Raw genomic sequence first — 23,139 nt, forward strand, 5'->3', positions numbered from 1 at the left:
AAGTGTGCTTGAGTTGGACATGCCTATTCTCATGATTCTGCCACTGGCATGAAAAGAGCCATGAGAGAAATTAAGTCTCAGCTAGTCCAAGGAGGATGATAAATACATAAACCAGAGCCAGACTAATTTACCAAGCACAATCCTGAAGCAAGTAAAGCCACTAGCCTGAAACAGTTTCCCAAAAGAACCCTGCCTAAACAGATGAGCCTCAGCTGACCTCCAGATCTGTGAAAGTAAATCCTTACTACGTGCTTATCCTAAGTGCTTAAATTGTCATGCCTCTGAGATTTTGTAGTTGTTGCATATCATTGTGGCAATAGCTAACTGATATATCTTCTTAGAATGTAAAGGCCTAGAAAATGATTGGTACAGAGTGGACATTCATTAAAGATGTGTTGAATGAATGAATGGAAGCTTTAAAAAATTCAATACCTGGCCCACATTCTGGATATTTTAAATCAGAATCTTTGATGATGGGATTCAGACATTGACTTAAAACAAATATCCCCATGTGATTCTAACACGCAGCCAGGAGAAAGAGACACTGTGATAACATTTGGTTATTTTTGATGGAGGAAAGATGGTTTATTAGTGAAATACATGGACTTTGTAATCAAACAGATTTATGTTCAAGACCTGACTGTGCGACAACCATGGAAAAGCCAATTAACATCTCTAAGCCTTAGATTCCTCATTTGTTGGCGATAACAATAGCACTTTCCTCATAAGGTTATTATGAGGAGTAAATATGATAATGCATATAAAGTGCTCACCATGATATATCATACATAGTAAGGGCTCTGTGCCAGTTTGAAACTGTTGTGTACCCCAGAAAAGCCATGTTCTTTAATCCTCATTCAATATTATTGGGTAGGATCTTTTTGATTAAGTTGTTTCCATGGAGATGTGACCCACCCATTTGTGGGTGGGACCTTTTGATTAGGTGGTTTCCGTGGAGATCCTCTACCCATTCAAGGTGGGCCTCTTCCTGGAGTCCTTTAAGAGGGAACTGTTTTGGAAAAAGCTTCAGAGCTGACACCAACAGAGACCTTTGGAGATGCTGAAGGGAAACACCCCTGGGGGGAACCATTTTGAAACAAGAAGCATGGAGAGAAAGCTAACAGAAGGCACCATGTGCCTTCCCAGCTGACAGAGAAACCCACATCATCAGCCCATTCTCGAGTCAAAGTATCTCTTTCTGGATGCCATAGTTTGGACATTTTTAAAACCTTAGAACTGTAAACTTGGGATGTAATAAATTCTCTTTTTAAAAGCCATTCCATTTTTGATATATTGCATTCCAGCAGCTTGCTTTAGTAAACCAAAACAGGCTCAATAATTCTAAATTATAGCAAATAAATGTTTGTATTGCTGTATCATATTATATGGAGTAGAAACATCTTTGAATTCAGATATACCTTACTTAGATCCCATTTCCACTACTTTCTAGCAATATAACCTTGATAGAATTAACATAAATTCTCTGAGACTGAAGTTACCCATCTTTAAAATATGGATGATAATATCTATGTTCATTAATTTTTTATGAGGATTAAATAAGATGACAGAAATAAAACCCGTAGCATGGGGCAAGGTATGATATAAATAATGAATATCAGAGAAAAAATAAGATGGAATTTATTAAAGTGTTGACAGAAACAAGCAACATTCCACTAAAATGTCCACATAAGCGCTTCAGTCCTATAATAAGTAATGTTCCCAGCAGTATTGTATTCCCAAATCCCAGACACTTTATCTAGTCTTTAGGAATTTTATTTCCTTAAAAAAGAGGAGTAATCCCCCACTTACAAATTACTCCAATAAATACTTCTGTTCTTGGGTAATGGAACTGGAGGAGGCTCTGATTTGACCACAGTGGTCAAAATAGAATGGTACTGGCACAAAGATAGAAGTATTGACCAATGGAATAGAATTGAGAGTGCAGAATTAGACCACCAAATCTAAGGTGAACTGATTTTTGACAAGGCCCTCAAATCTACTGACCTGGGACAAAATAGTCTTTTCAATAAATGGGCATGGAAGAACTAGATATCAATAGCCAAAAGAATGAAAGAAGACCCTTACCTAACATGCCATATAAAAATTAACTCAAAGTGAATCAAACATCTAAATGTAAGAACTAGCACCATAAAGCTTCTAGAAGAAAATGTAGGGAAACATTTTCAAGACCTAATAATAGGAGGTAGCTTCCAAAACTTTACACCAAAGCACAAGCAACAAAAGAAAAACAGACAAATGGGAGTACTTTAAAATCAAATGCTTCTGCATTTCAAAAGACTTAGTCAAAAAGGTGAAGAGGCAGCCAACTCAATGGGAGAAAATATTTGGAAATCACTTTGATATCCTATATGCATAAAGAAATCATACAACTCAACACCAAAAGAACAAACAACCCAATTATAAAATGGGCTAAAGATGTGAATAAGCACTTTTCTAAAAAGCAAATACAGATAGCTCAAATGCACATGAAAAGACGTTCATTTTCATTGGCTATAAGGGAAATGCAGATCAAGACTACAATGAGATACCTAGAAGAATGACTGCTATTAAATGAACAGGAAAGTATAAATGTTGGAGAGGATGTGGAGAAATTGGGACACTTACGCACTACTCGTGGAAATGTATAATGGTGCAGACACTATGCAAAACAGCTCTGCAGTTCCTTAGGAACTAAAGATTGAGTTACCCTATGACCTAGCAATAGCACTATTTGGTATATACCCAGAAGAGCTGAAAGCAATGACACAGACATTTGCACACCCATGTTCATAGCAACATTATTCACAATTGCCAAAAGATGGAAACAATCCAAACGCCCATCAACAGATGAGGGGATTAACAAAAGGTGGTATATACATACAATGGAATGTTATGCAACAGTAAGACAAAATGACGTCCTGAAACACATGACAAGATGGATGAGCCTTGAGGACATAATGTTTAGTGAAATAAGCCGCACACAAAAGGATAGATACTATATGACTCCACTTTTATGACGTTCATAAACGTAAATCAGAGACTTATAATACAGAATATAGGGGACTTCGAGATACATAGAAGCTAGAGATGGGTGAACAGCTAGCTAATGAGGTTGAATTCAACTGTAAGGGAATAAATAGAAGTGAAGGCAGTACTCCAGTGGGTCTATAAGTAATATCATATTGAAGATGAGCAAGATTAAAAGGGGTTGTATAGACTTATGTGCCCCACTGATTAACACTAGAAATACAAATTAGTTCTTGCAAGAACTACTTCAAAGGCGTTTCGTGTACAAAGAGTGTTTAAATCCAGGGTACAGGGGGGAAACTGCTACTGCATGCTATGGGCTATGTTTAACAGGAAAACATCAGCACTACCATAGCAACAGCAGAGGTAAATAATGGGGGGTAGGACAAGAGTTAAGGGGAGGTTTAGATTTCCTATTTGGTGAGGGTTTGTTTATTGGTTATCTCTCTCTTGGGAACAATGAAATTATCTAAAATTGAGAGTGTTGATGGACTGCGAACTTTGAGCGTTATACATGATGCTTAATGAATGCAGGAGGCTGAAGGATGCACTGACTGAGAAGTAGATTGAGAAATGATAGTGGTTACATATGATCAAATATTGTGCTGCCATAAAAAGGAATGAATTCGTGAGGCATGCAACGATGTGAATGAACCTGAGGGACATTTGATGAGGCAAAATAAGCCAGAAATGAACTAACAATTTTTGTATGGTCTCCTTTAGAAAATGCTTATAGGAAAACAGGGCCTAGATTGTAAGATCTTATAGTAGACACATTTAGTCCAGAGTGGTATTTCTGGATTTTGAGAGGCTGTTTTATATACATATATATATGTATATAAATCTAAACCTAAATACTAGATTATATATATATATATAATCTAGTATTTAGAGATAAGAACGAAGCCCATCAGGTAGGGATTAAAGTAATTCAGAACACAGGGGTAAGGAAGACATTGTCTGTATTTTAGAACCACACATACGTTTTGAGATCAAAGGAAGAAAGGTTTATTTTGTCTGGAACCTAAATTTTCTGTAGCACATAATCCAACTCAACCTATCTGTATAGCTCATTTGAACAAATGAAACACAGAGAGCCCAGAATAAGAGGGTCTTGACTCCTGTATAGCATAATGGAATGCCTGGATATATCCTACAGTATGTTGGACAGATAATCAAAAAGTACTGACAAAGTTCCTTGAGGGATAGGAGCAAAAACATGGAATTATTAAACTTTACCACCAGGGAATCCTCTGGTACTGTGTCAAACATTAGGGACACCCAAATCAGTAGGCCAAGCCCTTGACCTTGAGGCTTACTCTTGTGAAGCTTATGTAGATATGCCTAACAGTTACTTCTGGAGGACCTCTTTTGTTGCTTAGATATGGCTTCACTCTCTCTAAGCCCAACTCTGCAAGTAAAATCATTGCTCTCCCGTCTACATGGGACATGACACTCAGGGGTGAAATTCTCCCTGGCAGCATGGGAGATGACTCCCAGGGATAAGACTGGTCCTGGAACCATGGGATCAACAATTCTATCCAGACTAGAAGAGGGAAAAGAAGTGTAATTAATAAAGTATCAGTGGGTGAGAGTGCTCAAATGGAGTCAAGAAGTTACCCTGGAGGTGGCTCTTACACAAGTTTCAGTTAAACATTGTTACCTATCATAACTTGCCAAACCCCAACCAAAACCATTCCAGCCAATGCTAAAGAACACCTAGGGCAATATATAAGATTCTACACAGGTTCCATGCACTAGAGTAACTTACTAGAAATCTACAACTTCCAGATGGGTCCCAGGACCAGATAAGTCCTGAAACTTAGGGGGCACAGCCTTACCAGAACATCAGCTAGTTCTATCTCCCTACCCCATATTATTGACAGCCCTTTCCAACATGAGAAAGTTATAATGTCCATAGCCCGAATACCCCCAAAGAGTGGGATAGAAAGATCAAAGGTGATGATGGAGCTATACAGAGAAGGTAGGATTTAACAAATGACTATGACTTCTGAATCGTTAAATTGATATCTTTTTTAGTCTCCATTATCTTAAAGCATCTAGAAGTAAAAGCCTAAAATTGTGGAATTGTAACCCATGCCAAACTCTGAAATCTGTTCTACAACTAATTGTGGTGCTGTGCTCTGAAATTTATTGCTTTTTCTGTATATAAGTTATTTTTCACAAAAAAGAAAAAAAAAGTCTATTGTGATGATAAATATTTATTCCTTATAGCCTTCTATATTCTGGAGCAGCTAGAAGGAAAAATCTGAGAGGATCATATGGTAGCCCATAACAAACTCTGGGATCTGTCCTGAAATTACTTGTTGAAGAGTACTTTGAAAACTATTGCATTTTTCTTTCTTTGCTTTGTATATATGTATACTATACAATAAAAAAAAGTTTAAAAAAAATCTTACAGAAGAGCTAAAATTGAGAGTTTTGATGGACTGTTGACTTTGGACATTATACATAGGCCCAGTAGATGGAGGTGGCTGAAAGATGCAGTGATGGAGTAGATTGAGGAACAATGCCATATACATATGATCGAACACTGTGCTGCTACAAAAAGGAACAAAGTTGTGAGGCATGCAATGAAGTGAATGAACCATTGGGTTATTTGGTGAGGCAAAACAGTCAGAAACAAAAGAGCAAATATTGTATGATCTCATTTAGAAAATACTTACAAGAAAACTGGGGCCTAGATTGCAAGCTTTCAAAGCAGTAACACTTATTCCGGAGCAGTGATTGTTATTCCTGGATTTTGAGAGCTGTTCTGTGTATGTATAACCTGGTATTCAGAGATTAGAACACAGTTGATCAGGTTGGGATGAAGCTAATTCGTAATACAGGGGTAAGGAAGACGCTGCATGTATTTTAGAATTCCACCTAGTCTCTAAGATCAAAGGAAGAAAGGTTTATTTTGTTCAGAATCTAAATTTTCTGTAGCACATAATATAACACAACCTGTCTGGATAGATCATTTAAATAATCCAAACACAGGGAACCCAGAGTAAGAATGAGAGCCTTTAATCCTATATAGCTTAATGTAATACTTGGATACAATCCAGAGTATTTTAAGCAGATAATCAAAAGTATTGGCAAAGCCCCTTGAGGGATAGGAGAAAAAAACATAGAACTATTAAATTTTACCACCAGGCAAACCCCTGATACTGTGTCAAACATTAGGTACACACAAATCAATAGGCCAAGCCCTTGATCTTGAGGCTTGCTCTTGTGAAGCTTATGTATGTATGTAGCAGAGAAACTTAGCTTACCTATAGGTATGCCTAACAGTCACGTCTGGAAGATCTCTTCTGTTGCTCAGATGCAGCCTCTCCCTCTCTCTAAGCCTAACTCTGCAAGTGAAACGACTGTCCCCACCCCTACGTGGGACATGACATCCAGGGGTGAAAAGTCTCCCTGGCAGTGTGGGAGATAACTCTCAGGGATGAGCCTGGCCCTGGCACCATGGGATCAACAATGCCATCCTGCCCAAAAGGGGGAAAAGAAGTGTAACAAATAAGGTATCAGTGGCTGAGAGACTTCAAATAGATTTGAGAGGGTGCTCTGGAGTTTGCTTTGATGCACGCTTCAGTTAGACATTGCTACCTATCATAACTTGCCAAACCCCAACCCCAACCATTCCTGCCAATCCTAAAGAACACCTAGGGCATCATGTAAGATTCTACAAAGTTTCCATGCATTAGGGTAGTTTTCCAGACACTTACAACCTCCAGATGGGTCCCTGAACCAGATAAGTCCTGAAATGTAGAGGGGCCAGCCTCTCCAGGATATCAACTAGTTACATCCACGTATTCCATATCACTGACAGCCCCTTCTGACATGAAAAAGTTAGAATGGGGGTGGGCCACGGTGGCTCAGCAGGCAAGAATGCTCGCCTGCCATGCCAGAGGACCTGGGTTCGATTCCCGGTGCCTGCCCATGTTAAAAAAAAAAAAAAAGAAAAAGAAAAAGTTAGAATGGGCAGAGCTGCAATACCCTTAAAGAGTGTGAGAAAGATCAAAGGTAATGATGGAGTTAATCAGAGAAGGTAAGATTTAACAAATAATATGATTGCTGAACCATTATACTGATATTTCTCTTAGTCTCCAGTACCTTAGAACAGCTAGAAGTAAACACCTAAACTTGTGGAATTGTAACCCATACCAAAATTTGAAATCTGTCCTACAACTAATTGTTGTGCTGTGCTTTGAAATTTATTGCTTTAACATATACATGTTATTTAAAGAGAAGGAGGAGTATAACAGAGATGACAATATTTAACAAATGACTACTAAATCATTTTATTGGTATTTCTGTTGGTCTCCATTGTCTTAGAGCAGCTAGAAGAAAAAACAAAAAATCATGGAACTGTAACCCATACCAAACTTTAAAATCTGTCCTATAACTACATGTTAAAATGTACTTGGAAATTTATTGCTTATATAAATATATATGTTATATTTCACAATTAAGAAAATATTATATACTGAAGAATAGATAGAGAAAAGAATGGAAAAAAACTGAGCAGGATCTCAGGGAAATGAAAGAGAGCATTCAGCACACAAACATATAGGTCATGGGTGTCTCAAAAGAAGAAAGGAACTGTAAAGGGGCAGAACGAATATTTGAAGAAATAATGGCTGAAAATTTTCCAAATCTTATGAAAGACATAAATATAAATGTCCAAGAAGTACAATGTATTCCAAATAGAATAAACCCAAATAGACATACCCCAAAAAGTGGCACTAATTCCAGGAGACAAAAACCTCACTCTGGTCCACCAATCAGAATAAGGGCTTATGAAAGCCAGGTGATTGATGGAGTTTTAGCTCAGATCCATCTCACAACGGGTCCAGTGGGCCCTCCGATCCCTTCTGTGGTCATTTCCCCAGTTCCAGAATACATAATTGGAATCAACATACTGAGCAACTGGCAGAATCCCCACATTGGTTTTCTGACTCGAGAAGTGAGGGCTATTATGGTAGGAAAGGCCAAGTGGAAGTCACTAGAACAGCCCTTACCAAGCAAAATATTGAATCAAAAGCAATACCATATTCCTGGAGGGATTGTAGAGATTAATCCCACTCATAAGCACTTGAAGGATGTAGCGGTGATGATTCCCACCATATCCCCATTCAGCTCTCCTATTTGGTCTGTGCAGAAAACAGATGGGACTTGGAAAATGACAGTGGATTATTGTAAACTTAACCAGGTGGTGACTCTAATCACAGCTACTGTTCCAGATGTGGTATCATTGTATAAACAAATCAACACATTACCTGGTACCTGAAATATGTAGCTATTGATCTGGCAAATGCTATTTTCTCAATAGCTGTTAGTAAGGACCACCAGAAACAGTTTGCATTCAGCTGGTAAGGCCAGCAGTATACCTGGCAGTATACCCCTACCTCAGGGGTATATCAACTCTCCAGCCCTATGTCACAATCTAGTCCGCAGGGACCTTGATTGTTCCTCCTTCCAACAAGACATCACACTGGTCCATTATATTGATGATATCATGTTGATTGGACCTAGGGCGAAAGAAATGTCAACTACTCTAGACTTACTAGTAAGGCATTTACTTGTCAGGGGTTGGGAGATAAAGCCAACAAAAATACAGGGGCCTTCCACTTCAGTGAAATTTCTAGGTGTTCTGCGGTATGGGGCATGTCAAGATATCCCTGCTAAGGTGAGGGATAAGCTGTTGCATCTGGTCCCTCCTCTGACCAAAAAAGAGGCACAATGCCTAGTTGGCTTCTTTGGATTTTGGAGACAACATATTCCTAGTTTGGGCGTGCTACCCTAGCCCATTTACCAAGTGACCCAAAAAGCTGGCTTCTTTTGTGTGGGAACCTGAATAAGAGGAGGCTATGTGGCAGGTCCAGGCTGATGTACAAGCTGCTCTGCCACTTGGGCCATATGATCCATCAAATCCAATGGTGCTGGATGTGTCAGTGGCAAATAAAGATGCTGTCTGGAGCCTTTGGGAGGCCCCTATAGGAGAATCACAATGCAGACCTTTAGGATTTTGGAGCAAAGCCTTGCCATCCGCTTCAGGTAACTACTATCCTTTTGGGAAACAGCTTTTGTCTTTCTACTGGGCCTTAGTAGAGACTGAACACTTAACTGTGGGCCACCAAAAAGTTACCATGAGACCTGAGTTGCTTATCATGACGTAGGTGTTGTCTGACCCACCAAGCCATAAAGTTGGGTGTGCACAGCAGCACTCTATTGTAAAATGGAAATGGTATATTAGAGATAGGGCTAGAGCAGGCCCTGAAGGCACAAGTAAGTTATATGAGGATGTGGCCCAAATGCCCATGGCCCCACTCTTGCCACATTACATCCTCTTTCCCAGATCACAGCTATGGCCTGTTGAGGAGTTCCTTATAGCCCGTTGACTGAGGAAGAGAAAATTCGGGCCTGGTTCACAGATGGTTCTGCATGCTATGACAGGGTCTACCCAGAAGTGGACAGCTGCAGCACATCCCCATTTAGGGATGTACTTAAAGGACAGTGGTGAGGGGAAATTCTCCCAGTGGGTGGAACGTTGAGCAGCGCACCCAGTTGTTCACTTTACTTGGAAGGAAAACTGGCCAGAGGTGCATTTGTATAGTGAATCATGGCTGTTGCTAATGGTTTGGTAGGATGGTCACAGACTTCGAAGGAGTATGACTGGAAAATTGGTGACAAAGAGGTCTGGGGAAGAGGTATGTGGATAGACCTTCCTGAATGAGCAAAGAACATGAAGATATTTGTGTCCCATGTGAATGCTCACCAGAGGGTGACTTCAGCAGAGGAAAGTTTTAATAATGAAGTGGATAACATGATCTGTTCTTTGGATACAAGTTATCCTCATTTCTCAGCCACTCCTGCCATTGCTCAGTGGGCTCATGAATAATGTGGTTATGATGGTAGGGATGGAAGTTATGCATGGGCTCAGCAAGATAGACTTCCATTCACCAAGGCTGGCCTGGCTACAGCCACTACTGAGTGCCCAATCTGCCAGCAGCAGAGACCCACACCCAGTCCCAGATAAGGTACCACTCCCCAAGGTGATCAGCCTGCTACTTGGTGGCAGGTTGATTAATTGGACCACTTCCATCATGGAAGGGGCAGCAATTTGTTTTAACTGGAATAGACACATACCCCGGATTTGGGTTTGCCTTCCCCGTACACAATGCTTCTGCAAAAACTACCATCCATGGATTTATGGAATGCCTTATCCACTGTGATGGTATTCCACACAGCATTGCTTCTGATCAAGGAACCCATTCCAAGGCAAATGAAGTGTGGAAATGAGCACGTGCTCATGGAATTCTCTGGTCTTATCATATTCCCCATCATCCAGAGGCAGCTGGGCTGAGAGATAGTGGAATGGTCTTTTGAAGACCCAATTACGGTGCCAACTAGGTGGCAATACCTTGCAGGCCTGGGGTAATGTTCTCCAGGAGGCTGTGTATGCTCTGAATCAGCATCCTCTCTATGGTGCTGTTTCCCCCACAGCCAGGATTTATGGGTCCAGGAATCAAGGAGTGGAAATGGGAGTGGCCATCACCCCCTAGTGATCCACTAGGAAAATTTCTGCTTCATGTTCCTGAAACCTTAAGCTCTGCTCATCTGCAGGTCTTAGTTCCAAAAGTAGGAATGTTCCTACCAGAAGCCACAAATGATTCCATTGAACTGGAAGTTTAAACTGCCACCTGGACACTTTGGGCTTCTCATGCCACTGAATCGACAGGTATGAAATTGGATTATTGTTTTTTCTGGGGTGATTTATCCTGACTATCAGGGGGAAATATGACTGCAACTACACAATGGAGGTAAAGGAGAGTTTTCTTGGAATACAGGAACCCCCCTAGTGTGTCTCTTAGTACTACCATGTCCTGTGATTTAAGTTAATGGAAAACTGTGAAAACCCAATCTGGGCAGGACTACCAATGGCCCAGAAACTTCAGGAATGAAGGTCTGAGTCACCCCAACTGGCAAAAAATGATGGCCAGCTGAAGTGCTTGCTGAGGGTAAAGGGAACAAGGAATGGGTAGTAGAAGGTAGCGATAAATATGAATGAACTATGACCACATGACCAGTTACAGAAAAGAGGACTGTGATTGTATGATTATTTCCTCCCTGTTGTACGAGTATGTTTGCATTTGTACATGAGCAAATATCTTGTTTTCCTCTTATATGACATAAATTGTATTATTTATGTTATAGTATTTAAATCACAGGATGGGCAATTTAAGAGGGAATGCTACTTAAGGACTTGCACCCTATTCTGGAGAGATGTTGCACACTTCCATTTGTACGCAAGACAGTTGAGCATTGTTAGGCAAAACATATATCTGTTATTGTGTTCTATTTGGAAAGTAAGCGTGTTTCAAGGTGATGTGTATAGCTGCCAAGCCGACAAGGGATAGACTGTGATGGTTAGGCTCTGATGTCAACTTGGCTAAATGATGATACCCAGATGTCTGATCAGGTAAGCAACTGTCTGACCATTGCTGCAAGGATATTTCATGGCTAGCTGATAAACCAGAAGGCTGGTGTATTAAATCATCAGTCAGTTGATTGCATCTATGGCTGACAGATCAACTATCTGTGATCAACTAAGGTTTTTCTCCCACCAGAGATAATCCAATCACTTAAAGACATTTAAGGAAGAAGAGAGACTTTTTCACTGTTTCTTTAGACACTGAGCCTCTCCTGTGGAGTTCATCCAGACCCTTCATCGGAGCTTCCTGCTGCATAGCCTGCCCTATGGATTTTGGATTCTTCCACTCCCACAGTTGTAAGAGACACCTTTTCAAATTTCATATTTATAGATATTTCCTGTTGGTTCTCTTTTTAAATGACTCTGTATTTTGTACCTTATTAAATAAAACTTTATCGTGGTTAAGAATGTACTCCCTTCTCTCCCCTCTTCCCCCTCCTGCTCCGGCGGCTCTCCAACCACCACCGTGCCCTCTTCCGCCTTCACCGGCTCCTCCGCCACCGGCCTCGACAGCCTTGCCACCCTCACCTTTCCTCCTCCAGAACAGTTACTGGGGGAGTGGAGACAATACAGAGCAGCTCCCGGAGCCACGACAGAGATCAAAGGGACGGCGTACCCCATCCTGGAACGGCTGACTGTCTGGGAGAACCAGCTCCGGTGAGATCACCGAGGGGCGCGGGCTTTCCCGGGCGGGATGGCAAGCGGCCGGAGTCCCTCCCTTCCTCCTTCCCAGGCCAGCTGGCAGAATTGGGCAGGCAGTCCCCTTGGGCTGTGGCGGCTGGCGCCCCCACCACGCGAGGCCCCACGGACTAACTGAGAGAGTTGGGTCAGAAATCCCCAGACTGCGGAGAACGATGACTGGGGGGTCCCTTCCAAACACGTGACTCCCCGGTCCGGCTGGGAACAGTGCACTCTCCGGGCTGCGACAGCTGGCGCCCTCCCGCCATGCTTGGCACCCTGGGCCAACTAGGAAATTCGGTTGGGCACTCTCCCGTGCTGCGGCGGCCGGCGACCCTCCCCGCGTTCGGACCCCCAGGCCGGCTGGCACTCTTCCAAGACACTTCGGCTGCCGAACCTCCCCTAGGGTGAGAGTTTTTGAGAGTTAAAGGACCCACAGCAACTTTCACTGGTGGAACCATAGACAAACGTGTGCCACGAGTGCCACCTACTGGGCAGGATAAGAAAAAGAGAACCCAGAGATTTCACAGAAAAATCTTTCAACCTGTGGGGTCCAACACCCAGGGAAATCTGACTAAATGCCCAGACGCCAGCAGAAGACAACGGATCACGCTCATAAAATTGAAAATATGGTCCAGTCAAAGGAACAAACCAATAGCTCAAATGAGATACAGGAGCTGAAACAACTAATGCTGAATATACGAACAGAAATGGAAAACCTCTTCAAAAACGAAATCGATAAATTGAGGGAGGACATGAAGAAGACATGGGCTGAACAAAAAGAAGAAATAGAAAAACTGAAAAAACAAATCACAGAGCTTATGGACGTGAAGGATAAAGTAGAAAAGATGGAAAAAACAATGGATACCTACAATGATAGATTTAAAGAGACAGAAGATAGAATTAGTGAACTAGAGGATGGAACATCTGAATTCCAAAAAGAAACAGAAACTATCGGGAAAAGAATGGAAAAATTTGAACAGGGTATCAGGGAACTCAAGGACAATATGAACCGCACAAATATACGTGTTGTGGGTGTCCCAGAAGGAGAAGAGAAGGGAAAAGGAGGAGAAAAACTAATGGAAGAAATTGTCACTGAAAATTTCCCAACTCTTATGAAAGACCTAAAATTACAGATCCAAGAAGTGCAGCGCACCCCAAAGAGATTAGACCCAAATAGGCGTTCCCCAAGACACTTACTTGTTAGAATGTCAGAGGTCAAAGAGAAAGAGAGGATCTTGAAAGCAGCGAGTGAGAAGCAATCCATCACATACAAGGGAAACCCAATAAGACTACGTGTAGATTTCTCAGCAGAGACCATGGAAGCTAGAAGACAGTGGGATGATATATTTAAGTTACTAAAAGAGAAAAACTGCCAACCAAGACTCCTATATCCAGCAAAATTATCCTTCAAAAATGAGGGAGAAATTAAAACATTCTCAGACAAAAAGTCACTGAGAGAATTTGTGACCAAGAGACCAGCTCTGCAAGAAATACTAAAGGGAGCACTAGATCAGATACAAAAAGACAGAAGAGAGAGACATGGAGAAGAGTGTATAAAGAAGAAAAGTCAGATATGATATATATATAATACAAAAGGCAAAATGTTAGAGGAAAATATTATCCAAACAGTAATAACTCTAAATGTTAATGGACTGAATTCCTCAATCAAAAGACATAGACTGGCAGAATGGATTAAAAAACAGGATCCTTCTATATGCTGTCTACAGGAAACACATCTTAGACCCAAAGATAAACATAGGTTGAAAGTGAAAGGTTGGGAAAAGACATTTCATGCAAATAACAACCAGAAAAGAGCAGGAGTGGCTATAATAATATCCAACAAATTAGACTTCAAATGTAAAACAGTAAAAAGAGACAAAGAAGGACACTATATACTAATAAAAGGAACAATTAAACAAGAAGACATAACAATCATAAATATTTACGCACCGAAACAGAATGCCCCAAAATACGTGAGGAATACACTGCAAACACTGAAAAGGGAAATAGACACATATACCATAATAGTTGGAGACTTCAATTCACCACTCTCATCAATGGACAGAACATCTAGACAGAGGATCAATAAAGAAATAGAGAATCTGAACATTACTATAAATGAGCTAGACTTAACAGACATTTATAGGACATTACATCCCACAACAGCAGGATACACCTTTTTCTCAGGTGCTCATGGATCATTCTCAAAGATAGACCATATGCTGGGTCACAAAGCAAGTCTTAACAAATTTAAAGAGATTGAAATCATACACAACACTTTCTCGGATCATAAAGGAATGAAGTTGGAAATCAATAATAGGCGGAGTGCCAGAAAATTCACAAATACATGGAGGCTCAACAGCATACTCTTAAACAACCAGTGGGTCAAGGAAGAAATTACAAGAGAAATCAGTAAATATCTCGAGGTGAATGAAAATGAAAACACAACATATCAAAACTTATGGGATGCAGCAAAGGCAGTGCTAAGAGGGAAATTTATTGCCCTAAATGCCTATATCAGAAAAGAAGAAAAGGCAAAAATGCAGGAATTAACTGTCCACTTGGAAGAACTGGAGAAAGAACAGCAAACTAACCCCAAAGCAAGAAAAGGAAAGAAATAACAAAGATTAGAGCAGAAATAAATGAAATTGAAAACATGAAAACAATACAGAAAATCAATAAGACCAGAAGTTGGTTCTATGATAAAATCAATAAGATTGATGGGTCCTTAGCAAGATTGACAAAAAGAAGGAGAGGATGCAAATAAATAAGATCAGAAACGGAAGAGGGGACACAACTACTGACCTCACAGAAATAAAGGAGGTAATAACAGGATACTATGAACAACTTTATGCTAATAAATACAACAATTTAGATGAAATGGACGGGTTCCTGGAAAGACATGAACAACCAACTTTGACTCAAGAAGACATAGGTGACCTCAACAAACCAATCACAAGTAAAGAGATTGAACTAGTCATTCAAAAGCTCCCTAAAAAAAAAGTCCAGGACCAGACGGTTTCACATGTGAATTCTATCAAACATTCCAGAAAGAATTAGTACCAACTCTCCTCAAACTCTTCAAAAAAATTGAAGCAGAGGGAAAACTACCTAATTCATTCTGTGAAGCCAACATCACCCTCATACCAAAACCAGGCAAAGATATTACAAAAAAAGAAAACTACAGACCAATCTCTCTAATGAATATAGATGCAAAAATCCTCAATAAAATTCTAGCAAATCGTATCCAACAACACATTAAAAGAATTATACATCATGACCAAGTAGGATTCATCCCAGGTACGCAAGGATGGTTCAACATAAGAAAATCAATTAATGTAATACACCACATCAACAAATCAAAGCAGAAAAATCACATGATAACCTCAATTGATGCAGAGAAGGCATTTGACAAGATTCGACATCCTTTCCTGTTGAAAACACTTCAAAGGATAGGAATACAAGGGAACTTCCTTAAAATGATAGAGGGAATATATGAAAAACCCACAGCTAATATCATCCTCAATGGGGAAAAATTGAAAACTTTCCCCCTAAGATCAGGAGCAAGACAAGGATGTCCACTATCACCACTATTATTCAACATTGTGTTGGAAGTTCTAGCCAAAGCAATTAGACAAGAAAAAGAAATAGAAGGCATCAAAATTGGAAAGGAAGAAGTAAAACTATCACTGTTTGCAGACGATATGATACTATACGTCGAAAACCCAGAAAAATCCACAACAAAATTACTAGAGCTAATAAATGAGTACAGGAAAGTAGCAGGCTACAAGATCAACATTCAAAAATCTGTAGCTTTTCTATACACTATTAATGAACAAGCGGAGGGGGAAATCAAGAAACGAATCCCATTTACAATTGCAACTAAAAGAATAAAATACCTAGGAATAAATTTAACTAAAGAGACAAAAAACCTATATAAAGAAAACTACAAAAAACTGCTAAAAGAAATCACAGAAGACCTAAATAGATGGAAGGGCATACCGTGTTCATGGATTAGAAGACTAAATATAATTAAGATGTCAATCCTACCTAAACTGATCTACAGATTCAATGCAATACCAATCAAAAACCCAACAACTTATTTTTCAGAATTAGAAAAACCAATAAGCAAATTTATCTGGAAGGGCAGGTTGCCCCGAATTGCTAAAAACATCTTGAGGAAAAAAAACGAAGCTGGAGTTCTCGCGATGCTGGTCTTTAAGGCATATTATGAAGCCACAGTGGTCAAAACAGCATGGTATTAGCATAAAGATAGATATATCGACCAATGGAAACAAATAGAGTGCTCAGATATAGACCCTCTCATCTATGGACATTTGATCTTTGATAAGGCAGTCAAGCCAACTCACCTGGGACAGAACAGTCTCTTCAATAAATGGTGCCTAGAGAACTGGATATCCATATGTAAAAGAATGAAAGAAGACCCATATCTCACACCTTATACAAAAGTTAACTCAAAATGGATCAAAGATCTAAACATTAGGTCTAAGACCATAAAACAGTTAGAGGAAAACGTAGGGAGATATCTTAGGAATCTTACAACTGGAGGTGGTTTTATGGACCTTAAACCTAAAGCAAGAACACTGAAGAAGGAAATAAATAAATGGGAGCTCCTCAAAATTAAACACTTTTGTGCATCAAAGAACTTCATCAAGAAAGTAGAAAGACAGCCTACACAATGGGAGACAATATTTGGAAATGACATATCAGATAAAGGTATAGTATCCAGAATTTATAAAGAGATTGTTCAACTCAACAACAACAAAAAGACAGCCAACCCAATTACAAAATGGGAAAAAGACTTGAACAGACACCTACCAGAAGAGGAAATACGGATGGCCAAGAGGCACATGAAGAGATGCTCAATGTCCCTGGCCATTAGAGAAATGCAAATCAAAACCACAATGAGATATCATCTCACACCCACCAGAATGGCCATTATCAACAAAACAGAAAATGACAAGTGCTGGAGAGGATGCGGAGAAAGAGGCACACTTATCCACTGTTGGTGGGAATGTCAAATGGTGCAACCACTGTGGAAGGCAGTTTGGTGGTTCCTCAAAAAGCTGAATATAGAATTGCCATACGACCCAGCAATACCATTGCTAGGTATCTACTCAAAGGACTTAAGGGCAAAGACACAAACGGACATTTGCACACCAATGTTTATAGCAGCATTATTTACAATTGCAAAGAGATGGAAACAGCCAAAATGTCCATCCACAGAAGAATGGCTAAACAAACTGTGGTATATACATACGATGGAATATTATGCAGCTTTAAGACAAGATAAACTTATGAAGCATGTAATAACATGGATGGACCTAGAGAATATTATGCTGAGTGAGTCCAGCTAAAAACTAAAGGACAAATAATGTATCGTCCCACTGATGTGAACGGACATTCGAGAATAAACTTGAAATATGTCATTGGTAACAGAGTCCAGCAGGAGTTAGAAACAGGGTAAGATAATGGGTAATTGAAGCTGAAGGGATACAGACTGTGCAACAGGACTAGATACAAAAACTCAAAAATGGACAGCACAATAATACCTAATTGTAAAGTAATCATGTTAAAACACTGAATGAAGCTGCATCTGAGCTATAGGGTTTTTTTTTTGTTGTTTTTTTTTTACTATTATTACTACTTTTATTTCTTTTCTCTATATTAACATTTTATATTGTTTTCTGTTGTGTTGGTAGTTCCTCTAAACCGATGCAAATTTACTAAGAAACGATGATCATGCATCTATGTGATGATGTTAAGAATTACTGAGTGCATATGTAGAATGGTATGATTTCTAAATGTTGTGTTAATTTCTTTTTTTCTTTTCTTTCCATTAATAAAAAAAAGAATGTACTCCCTTGTATCTTTTTTACTGTAGTAAAATACACACAACATGAAATCTACCATTTTAACAATTTTAAATTGTATAATTCAATGACTGAAGTTGAGCCCTACCATTCACCATGTACAAATATTACTTTAAAATGGATCAAAATGGATCTTATCTAAATGTAATAGGTAAAACTAGTAAACTTTTACAAGAAAATATAGGCGTAAATCTTTTGAACTTTGATTAGGCAATGGTTTCCTAGCTATGACCCCAAAAGTATAAGCAAAAAAAGAAAAAGAGATGTATTGAACATCATTAAACTAAAATCTTTTGCACATCATAAGACCCTATCAAGAGTGTTACAATGCATAGAATGGAAAAACACATTTGCAAATCATCTATCTGATAAAGGGCTTTTATCTAGAAAATATAAATAATTCAAACTGAACAATAAAAAGACAAGCATCACAATTAAAAATGAATAAAATATTGAATTAATAATTTCTCCAAAGAAGATATACAAATGGATGATATGCACATAAGATGTTCAAAATCATTTGTCATTAGGTAAATGCTAGAAGAAAAACATAACATGGTACCACTTCACACCTAGGAGGATGGCTATTATTAAAGGGAAATAAAGGAACATAAGCGTTACATCATCAAGTTGGATGAGTAAAACATTTCAAAATTCTGCCCCACCACAGAAACACTGAAAACCAAGCAGAAACCTACTGAACCAATTTTCTCAGAACTCTTGAAAACAGTCCAAAGTTTACACCAACCAATCAAATAGTGAATCAAGAAAAACTAGAATAGTATGCATGCCTACTATTATTGTATGGCTATATGGCTGTCTATTCCAACCCATTTCCTGGAAACACAGACTATGCTAATGTGGTCTTATTGATCTCACTGTCCCAGAAATCACTCTGGACTGACAGTTGGCAGGCATGGCCATTAGAACACTAAGAGAACCTAGAAACCATGGCTGCCTGGGACAAAATATTTCAGTTGAGACATATAATAGAGCATCTGGGGTCTGCTGGAAAGGCTGCAAAAATTTCCATGGCAAAGTAAGGTTTTCAGGGTGTACATGTATAAGGGAAATTTATACAGCCATGCACATGTCCAGGGCAGGACACATGTTCAGCAAATACTCTATGCTTTCACTTCAGGGTGTTCTTTAGATTCATTGCAAGCCTGGGTGAGTGCTGAAGAGAGCCCTGTTTTAGTCAGAGTTCTCCAGAAAAACAGGGACTGTATAACTTAGCAAAACCTAGAGTGGTCAATGATGATGATTAAATGTACAAATATAAGAATGTTTTTACATGAGGGCTAATAAATGAATGCCAACATTGCAAGGTGTTGAAAATGGGATGGTATATGGAAAAAATTCAATCAATGCAAACTAGATTCTACAGTTAACAGCAATATTGTAATTTGCTTCCAGTAAATATAACAAGGCAATATACCAAAGGTAAAGGTCAGTAAGGGGGGATATAAGGGAGGGGTATGTTATTCTTGGTGGTGTCATTGTTAACAAATTTAATTTAATTTAATTTTTAAAATTTTATTCTTCATTTTTTCACTTCCTCCTTTGTTGTGGAAGAAATGGACATGTCTTCACAGATTTTGTTGGTGATTGCATAACTGTGATTATTCCAGGGAACATTGTTTACTTATGATGCCTTATATGGTGTATGAATAGAGCTTCTTATAAATTAAACAGAATGATACAAGTGCTGGAGAAAATGTGGAGAGAGATATGTACTTATTCACTGTTGGTAGGGAAGTAGAATGGTGCAGTCCCTCTGAAGGGCAGTGTGATAGCTCCACAGCAGGCTAAGTATAGGGTTACCATATGATCCTGCAATTTCATTATTAGGTATATACTTGGAAGAACTGAAAGCAGGGACAGGAATGGAAACTTGCACACTGGTGTTTATGTTGGCAGTATTCACAATTTGCAATGAATGGGAGTGGCCTAAGGGTACATCAACTGAAGAACTAAAGGACAAACTGTGGTGTATATATACAGTGGAATATTGAGCAGTTGCAAGAAGGAATGATGTTATGAAGCATTTTACTAGGTGAATGAAACTTGAGGGAAGTAGGTTGAGTGAAAGAAGCCAGAAACAAAAAGATAAACACTCTAATGCCTCACTTAATAAACTAAGTATAATGTGCAATCTCTGAGAATTGAATTCGAGGGCATAGGATATCAGGTGAAGCCTTACTGTACAGGCTCCTTGACTGTAAGTTTCTATAGCAGTCACATCTATTCCTGTGTTGTAATGGTTATTCCTAAATTCTGAGATGCAGAGCTCTTTGAAATAACTTGGTCATTCCCTGGAATTTCATCTATCAGTGTGATACATGAGACTCAGAGCTAGATTTCCGTACCTATGAAAGTCAGAATCAACCTCTACAGCAACTGTTTAAAAAGGTGAAAAAGATATCAGAGTTCAATTAGAGATACAAATGAAGCAGATCTGGTCAGGACTAAGGTAAATTAGACTAAAAGGTAAAGGATGATGTGGACTGTGTTTTAAAATTTCAACTTCTATATGAGACCAAAGGAAGAGATGTTGATATGGTGCAAAATTTAAATTTTCTGTAGCACACTATTCAATTTAACTTGCATGGTCAGTTTATTCAAACACCATAGTTACATGGAATCTTTAATAGGGAGTGAGATCTTGTGGGCTTGTACAGGTTAATGTTTATGCCATGACACATTCAAGAATAATTTGGGCAGAGAATAAAATACTATTTGCAAATTCCCTTAAGGGACTGGGGAAAAATATGGAAATATTAAACTTCCCCACCTGGGAAATTTCTGACATTTTTGCCAGCATTGGGGACTACTAATTTAATATACCGAGTCCTTGATCTTGGGAGCTTGCCCTTATGAAACTTACTCCTGCAAAGGAGAAGCTAAGCCTACTTAAAATTATACCTAAAACTCACCCCCAGAGAACCTCTTTTTGCTCAGATATGGCCTCTCTCTGTAATCTAACTTGGCAGGTAAATTCACTGCCCTCCCCTCTATGTGGGACATGATGCCCAGGGGTGTAAATCTCCCTGGCAACATGGGACATGACTCCTGGGGATGAGCCTGGACCCGGCATCTTGGTTTAGAAACCTCTCTTGACCAAAAGGGGGAAGAGTAATAAAATATATTTTCAGTGGCTGAGAGATTTCAAATAGAGTTTAAAGGTAATTTTGGAGGTTATTCTTATACATTATATAGATGTACCTTTTTAGTTTTTAGTAGATTAGAATAACTAGAAGGGAACTCCTGAAACTGTTGAACTGTATTCCAGCAGTCTTGAATATTGAAGACAAGTGTATAACCATATAGCTTTTACAGTGGGACCGTGTAATTGTGAACCTTGTGGCCGACACTCCCTTTATACATCGTATGGACAGATGAGTAAAAAAATAAGGACAAAAAATAAATAAATAGTAGGGGTGATAAAGGGTATGGGGTGTTTTGGGTGTTCTTTCTTATTTCTATTTTTTATTCTTATTTTGATTTTTTTTTTCTACATGGGCAGGTGCCAGGAACTGAACCAGGGTCTCCAGCATCACAGGCGAGAACTCTGCCACTGAGCCACTGCTGTCCCCCCATTCTTATCTTGATTTTATTTGAAGTAATAAAAATGTTCAAAAATTGATTGTGGCAATGTATGTACAACTATATGATGATACGTGAACCTTGACTGTACACTTTGGATGATTAATGGTCTGTCAATATATCTCAATAAAAATAAATAATAAAAAACATAAAATGCAAAAAAGACAACATTAACAAATTGAATAGGAAAGCCAGAGATTAGTGGAAAATAGTCTAAAAACATATCAGTGATAAGGGAGTAGCATCCAGAATATATAAGTAACTCCCACAATCTGACAATAAAAAAGACAAAACGGCTCAACTGAAAAATGGGCAAAAGCTCTCACATTTACGGTCAACTGATTTTTGAAAAGGATACAAACACAACTCAATGGAGAAAAAAGATCTCTTCAACGAATGCTGCAGGGACAACTGGATATCCACATAAAAATTAATGAAGTCAGAACCCTATCTTATACCATATACAAAAAAAAAAAAAAAACTCAAAATTAATCAAAGCCCCAAATGTAAGATATAAAACTTTTAGAAGGAAACTGTGATGGTTAATCTAATGTGTCCATTTGGCTATATTATGGTATACAGTTATTTGGTAAAGCAAGCACTGACCTGATTGTTACTGTGAAGGCACTTCATAAATGTATTTAAATTATTAGCCAGTTGATGGCATGTAGGGCTGATTACATCTACAATCAGCAAAGAAAATTGTCTTCAGCAATGAGAGGCATCTTGTCATCCAATCAGTTGGAGACCTTAAAAGGAGAAATGAGGATTTCAGCACTCAAAAAAAGAATTTCCATCTCTATTCATAAAGCCAGCTTCTCCTGGGGAACTGAACCTCACGTTCGTTGAACGTCCAACTTGTGGCCTGTCCTATTGAATTCCGAACTGCCAATCCCCACAGTCAAGCAGTCACATGTGCCCACTTCTATAATAAATCTCTTAATATTTAAATATGTGTGTACATATGTGTGTATATACATACACACACATATCCTGTTGGTTATGTTTCTCTGGAAAACCCTGACTAATACAGAAACATAGGTGTAAATCTGTTTGACTTTGAATTGGGCAGTTGTTTTTTAGATACGACATAAAAAGCCAAAGCTACCAAAGGAAAAATGGATGAATTGGACTTTATTAAAATCAAAAACTTTCATGCTTCAAGGGACACTATTAAGAAAGAGAAAAGACAACTCATACAATGGGAGAACATGGGTGCAAATCATATTACTGATAAGGGTTTAGTATCCAGAATATATAAAGAACCCTTAAACTCAACATCAAAGACTTCCGGGCAAAGATGGCGGCTCAGCAATGTGCGCATTTTAGTTCATACTCCAGAACAACTACTAAATAACCAGAAACAGTACAGAACAGTTCCTGGGGCCACATCAGTGACCGGACACACAGCGTACCCCAGTCTGGACCAGC

At 39.0% G+C, this 23,139-nt stretch overlaps 1 protein-coding gene across 2 annotated transcripts in view; it reads right to left on the reverse strand.

The window, feature by feature from the left end:
* Positions 1-23,139, reverse strand: part of LOC143671124 (uncharacterized) — a 57,580-nt gene that overhangs the window by 28,816 nt on the left and 5,625 nt on the right. For both annotated transcript variants that reach the window (XM_077146093.1, XM_077146092.1), the window contains exon 2: positions 22,315-22,457. In XM_077146093.1, coding sequence (XP_077002208.1) covers positions 22,315-22,341 — 27 coding nt within the window. In that variant the 5' untranslated portion in view covers positions 22,342-22,457. The remainder of the gene's footprint in view (positions 1-22,314; positions 22,458-23,139) is intronic.

The sequence above is a fragment of the Tamandua tetradactyla genome, chromosome X (genome assembly GCF_023851605.1).
Source record: "Tamandua tetradactyla isolate mTamTet1 chromosome X, mTamTet1.pri, whole genome shotgun sequence".
Lineage (NCBI taxonomy): Eukaryota > Metazoa > Chordata > Mammalia > Pilosa > Myrmecophagidae > Tamandua > Tamandua tetradactyla.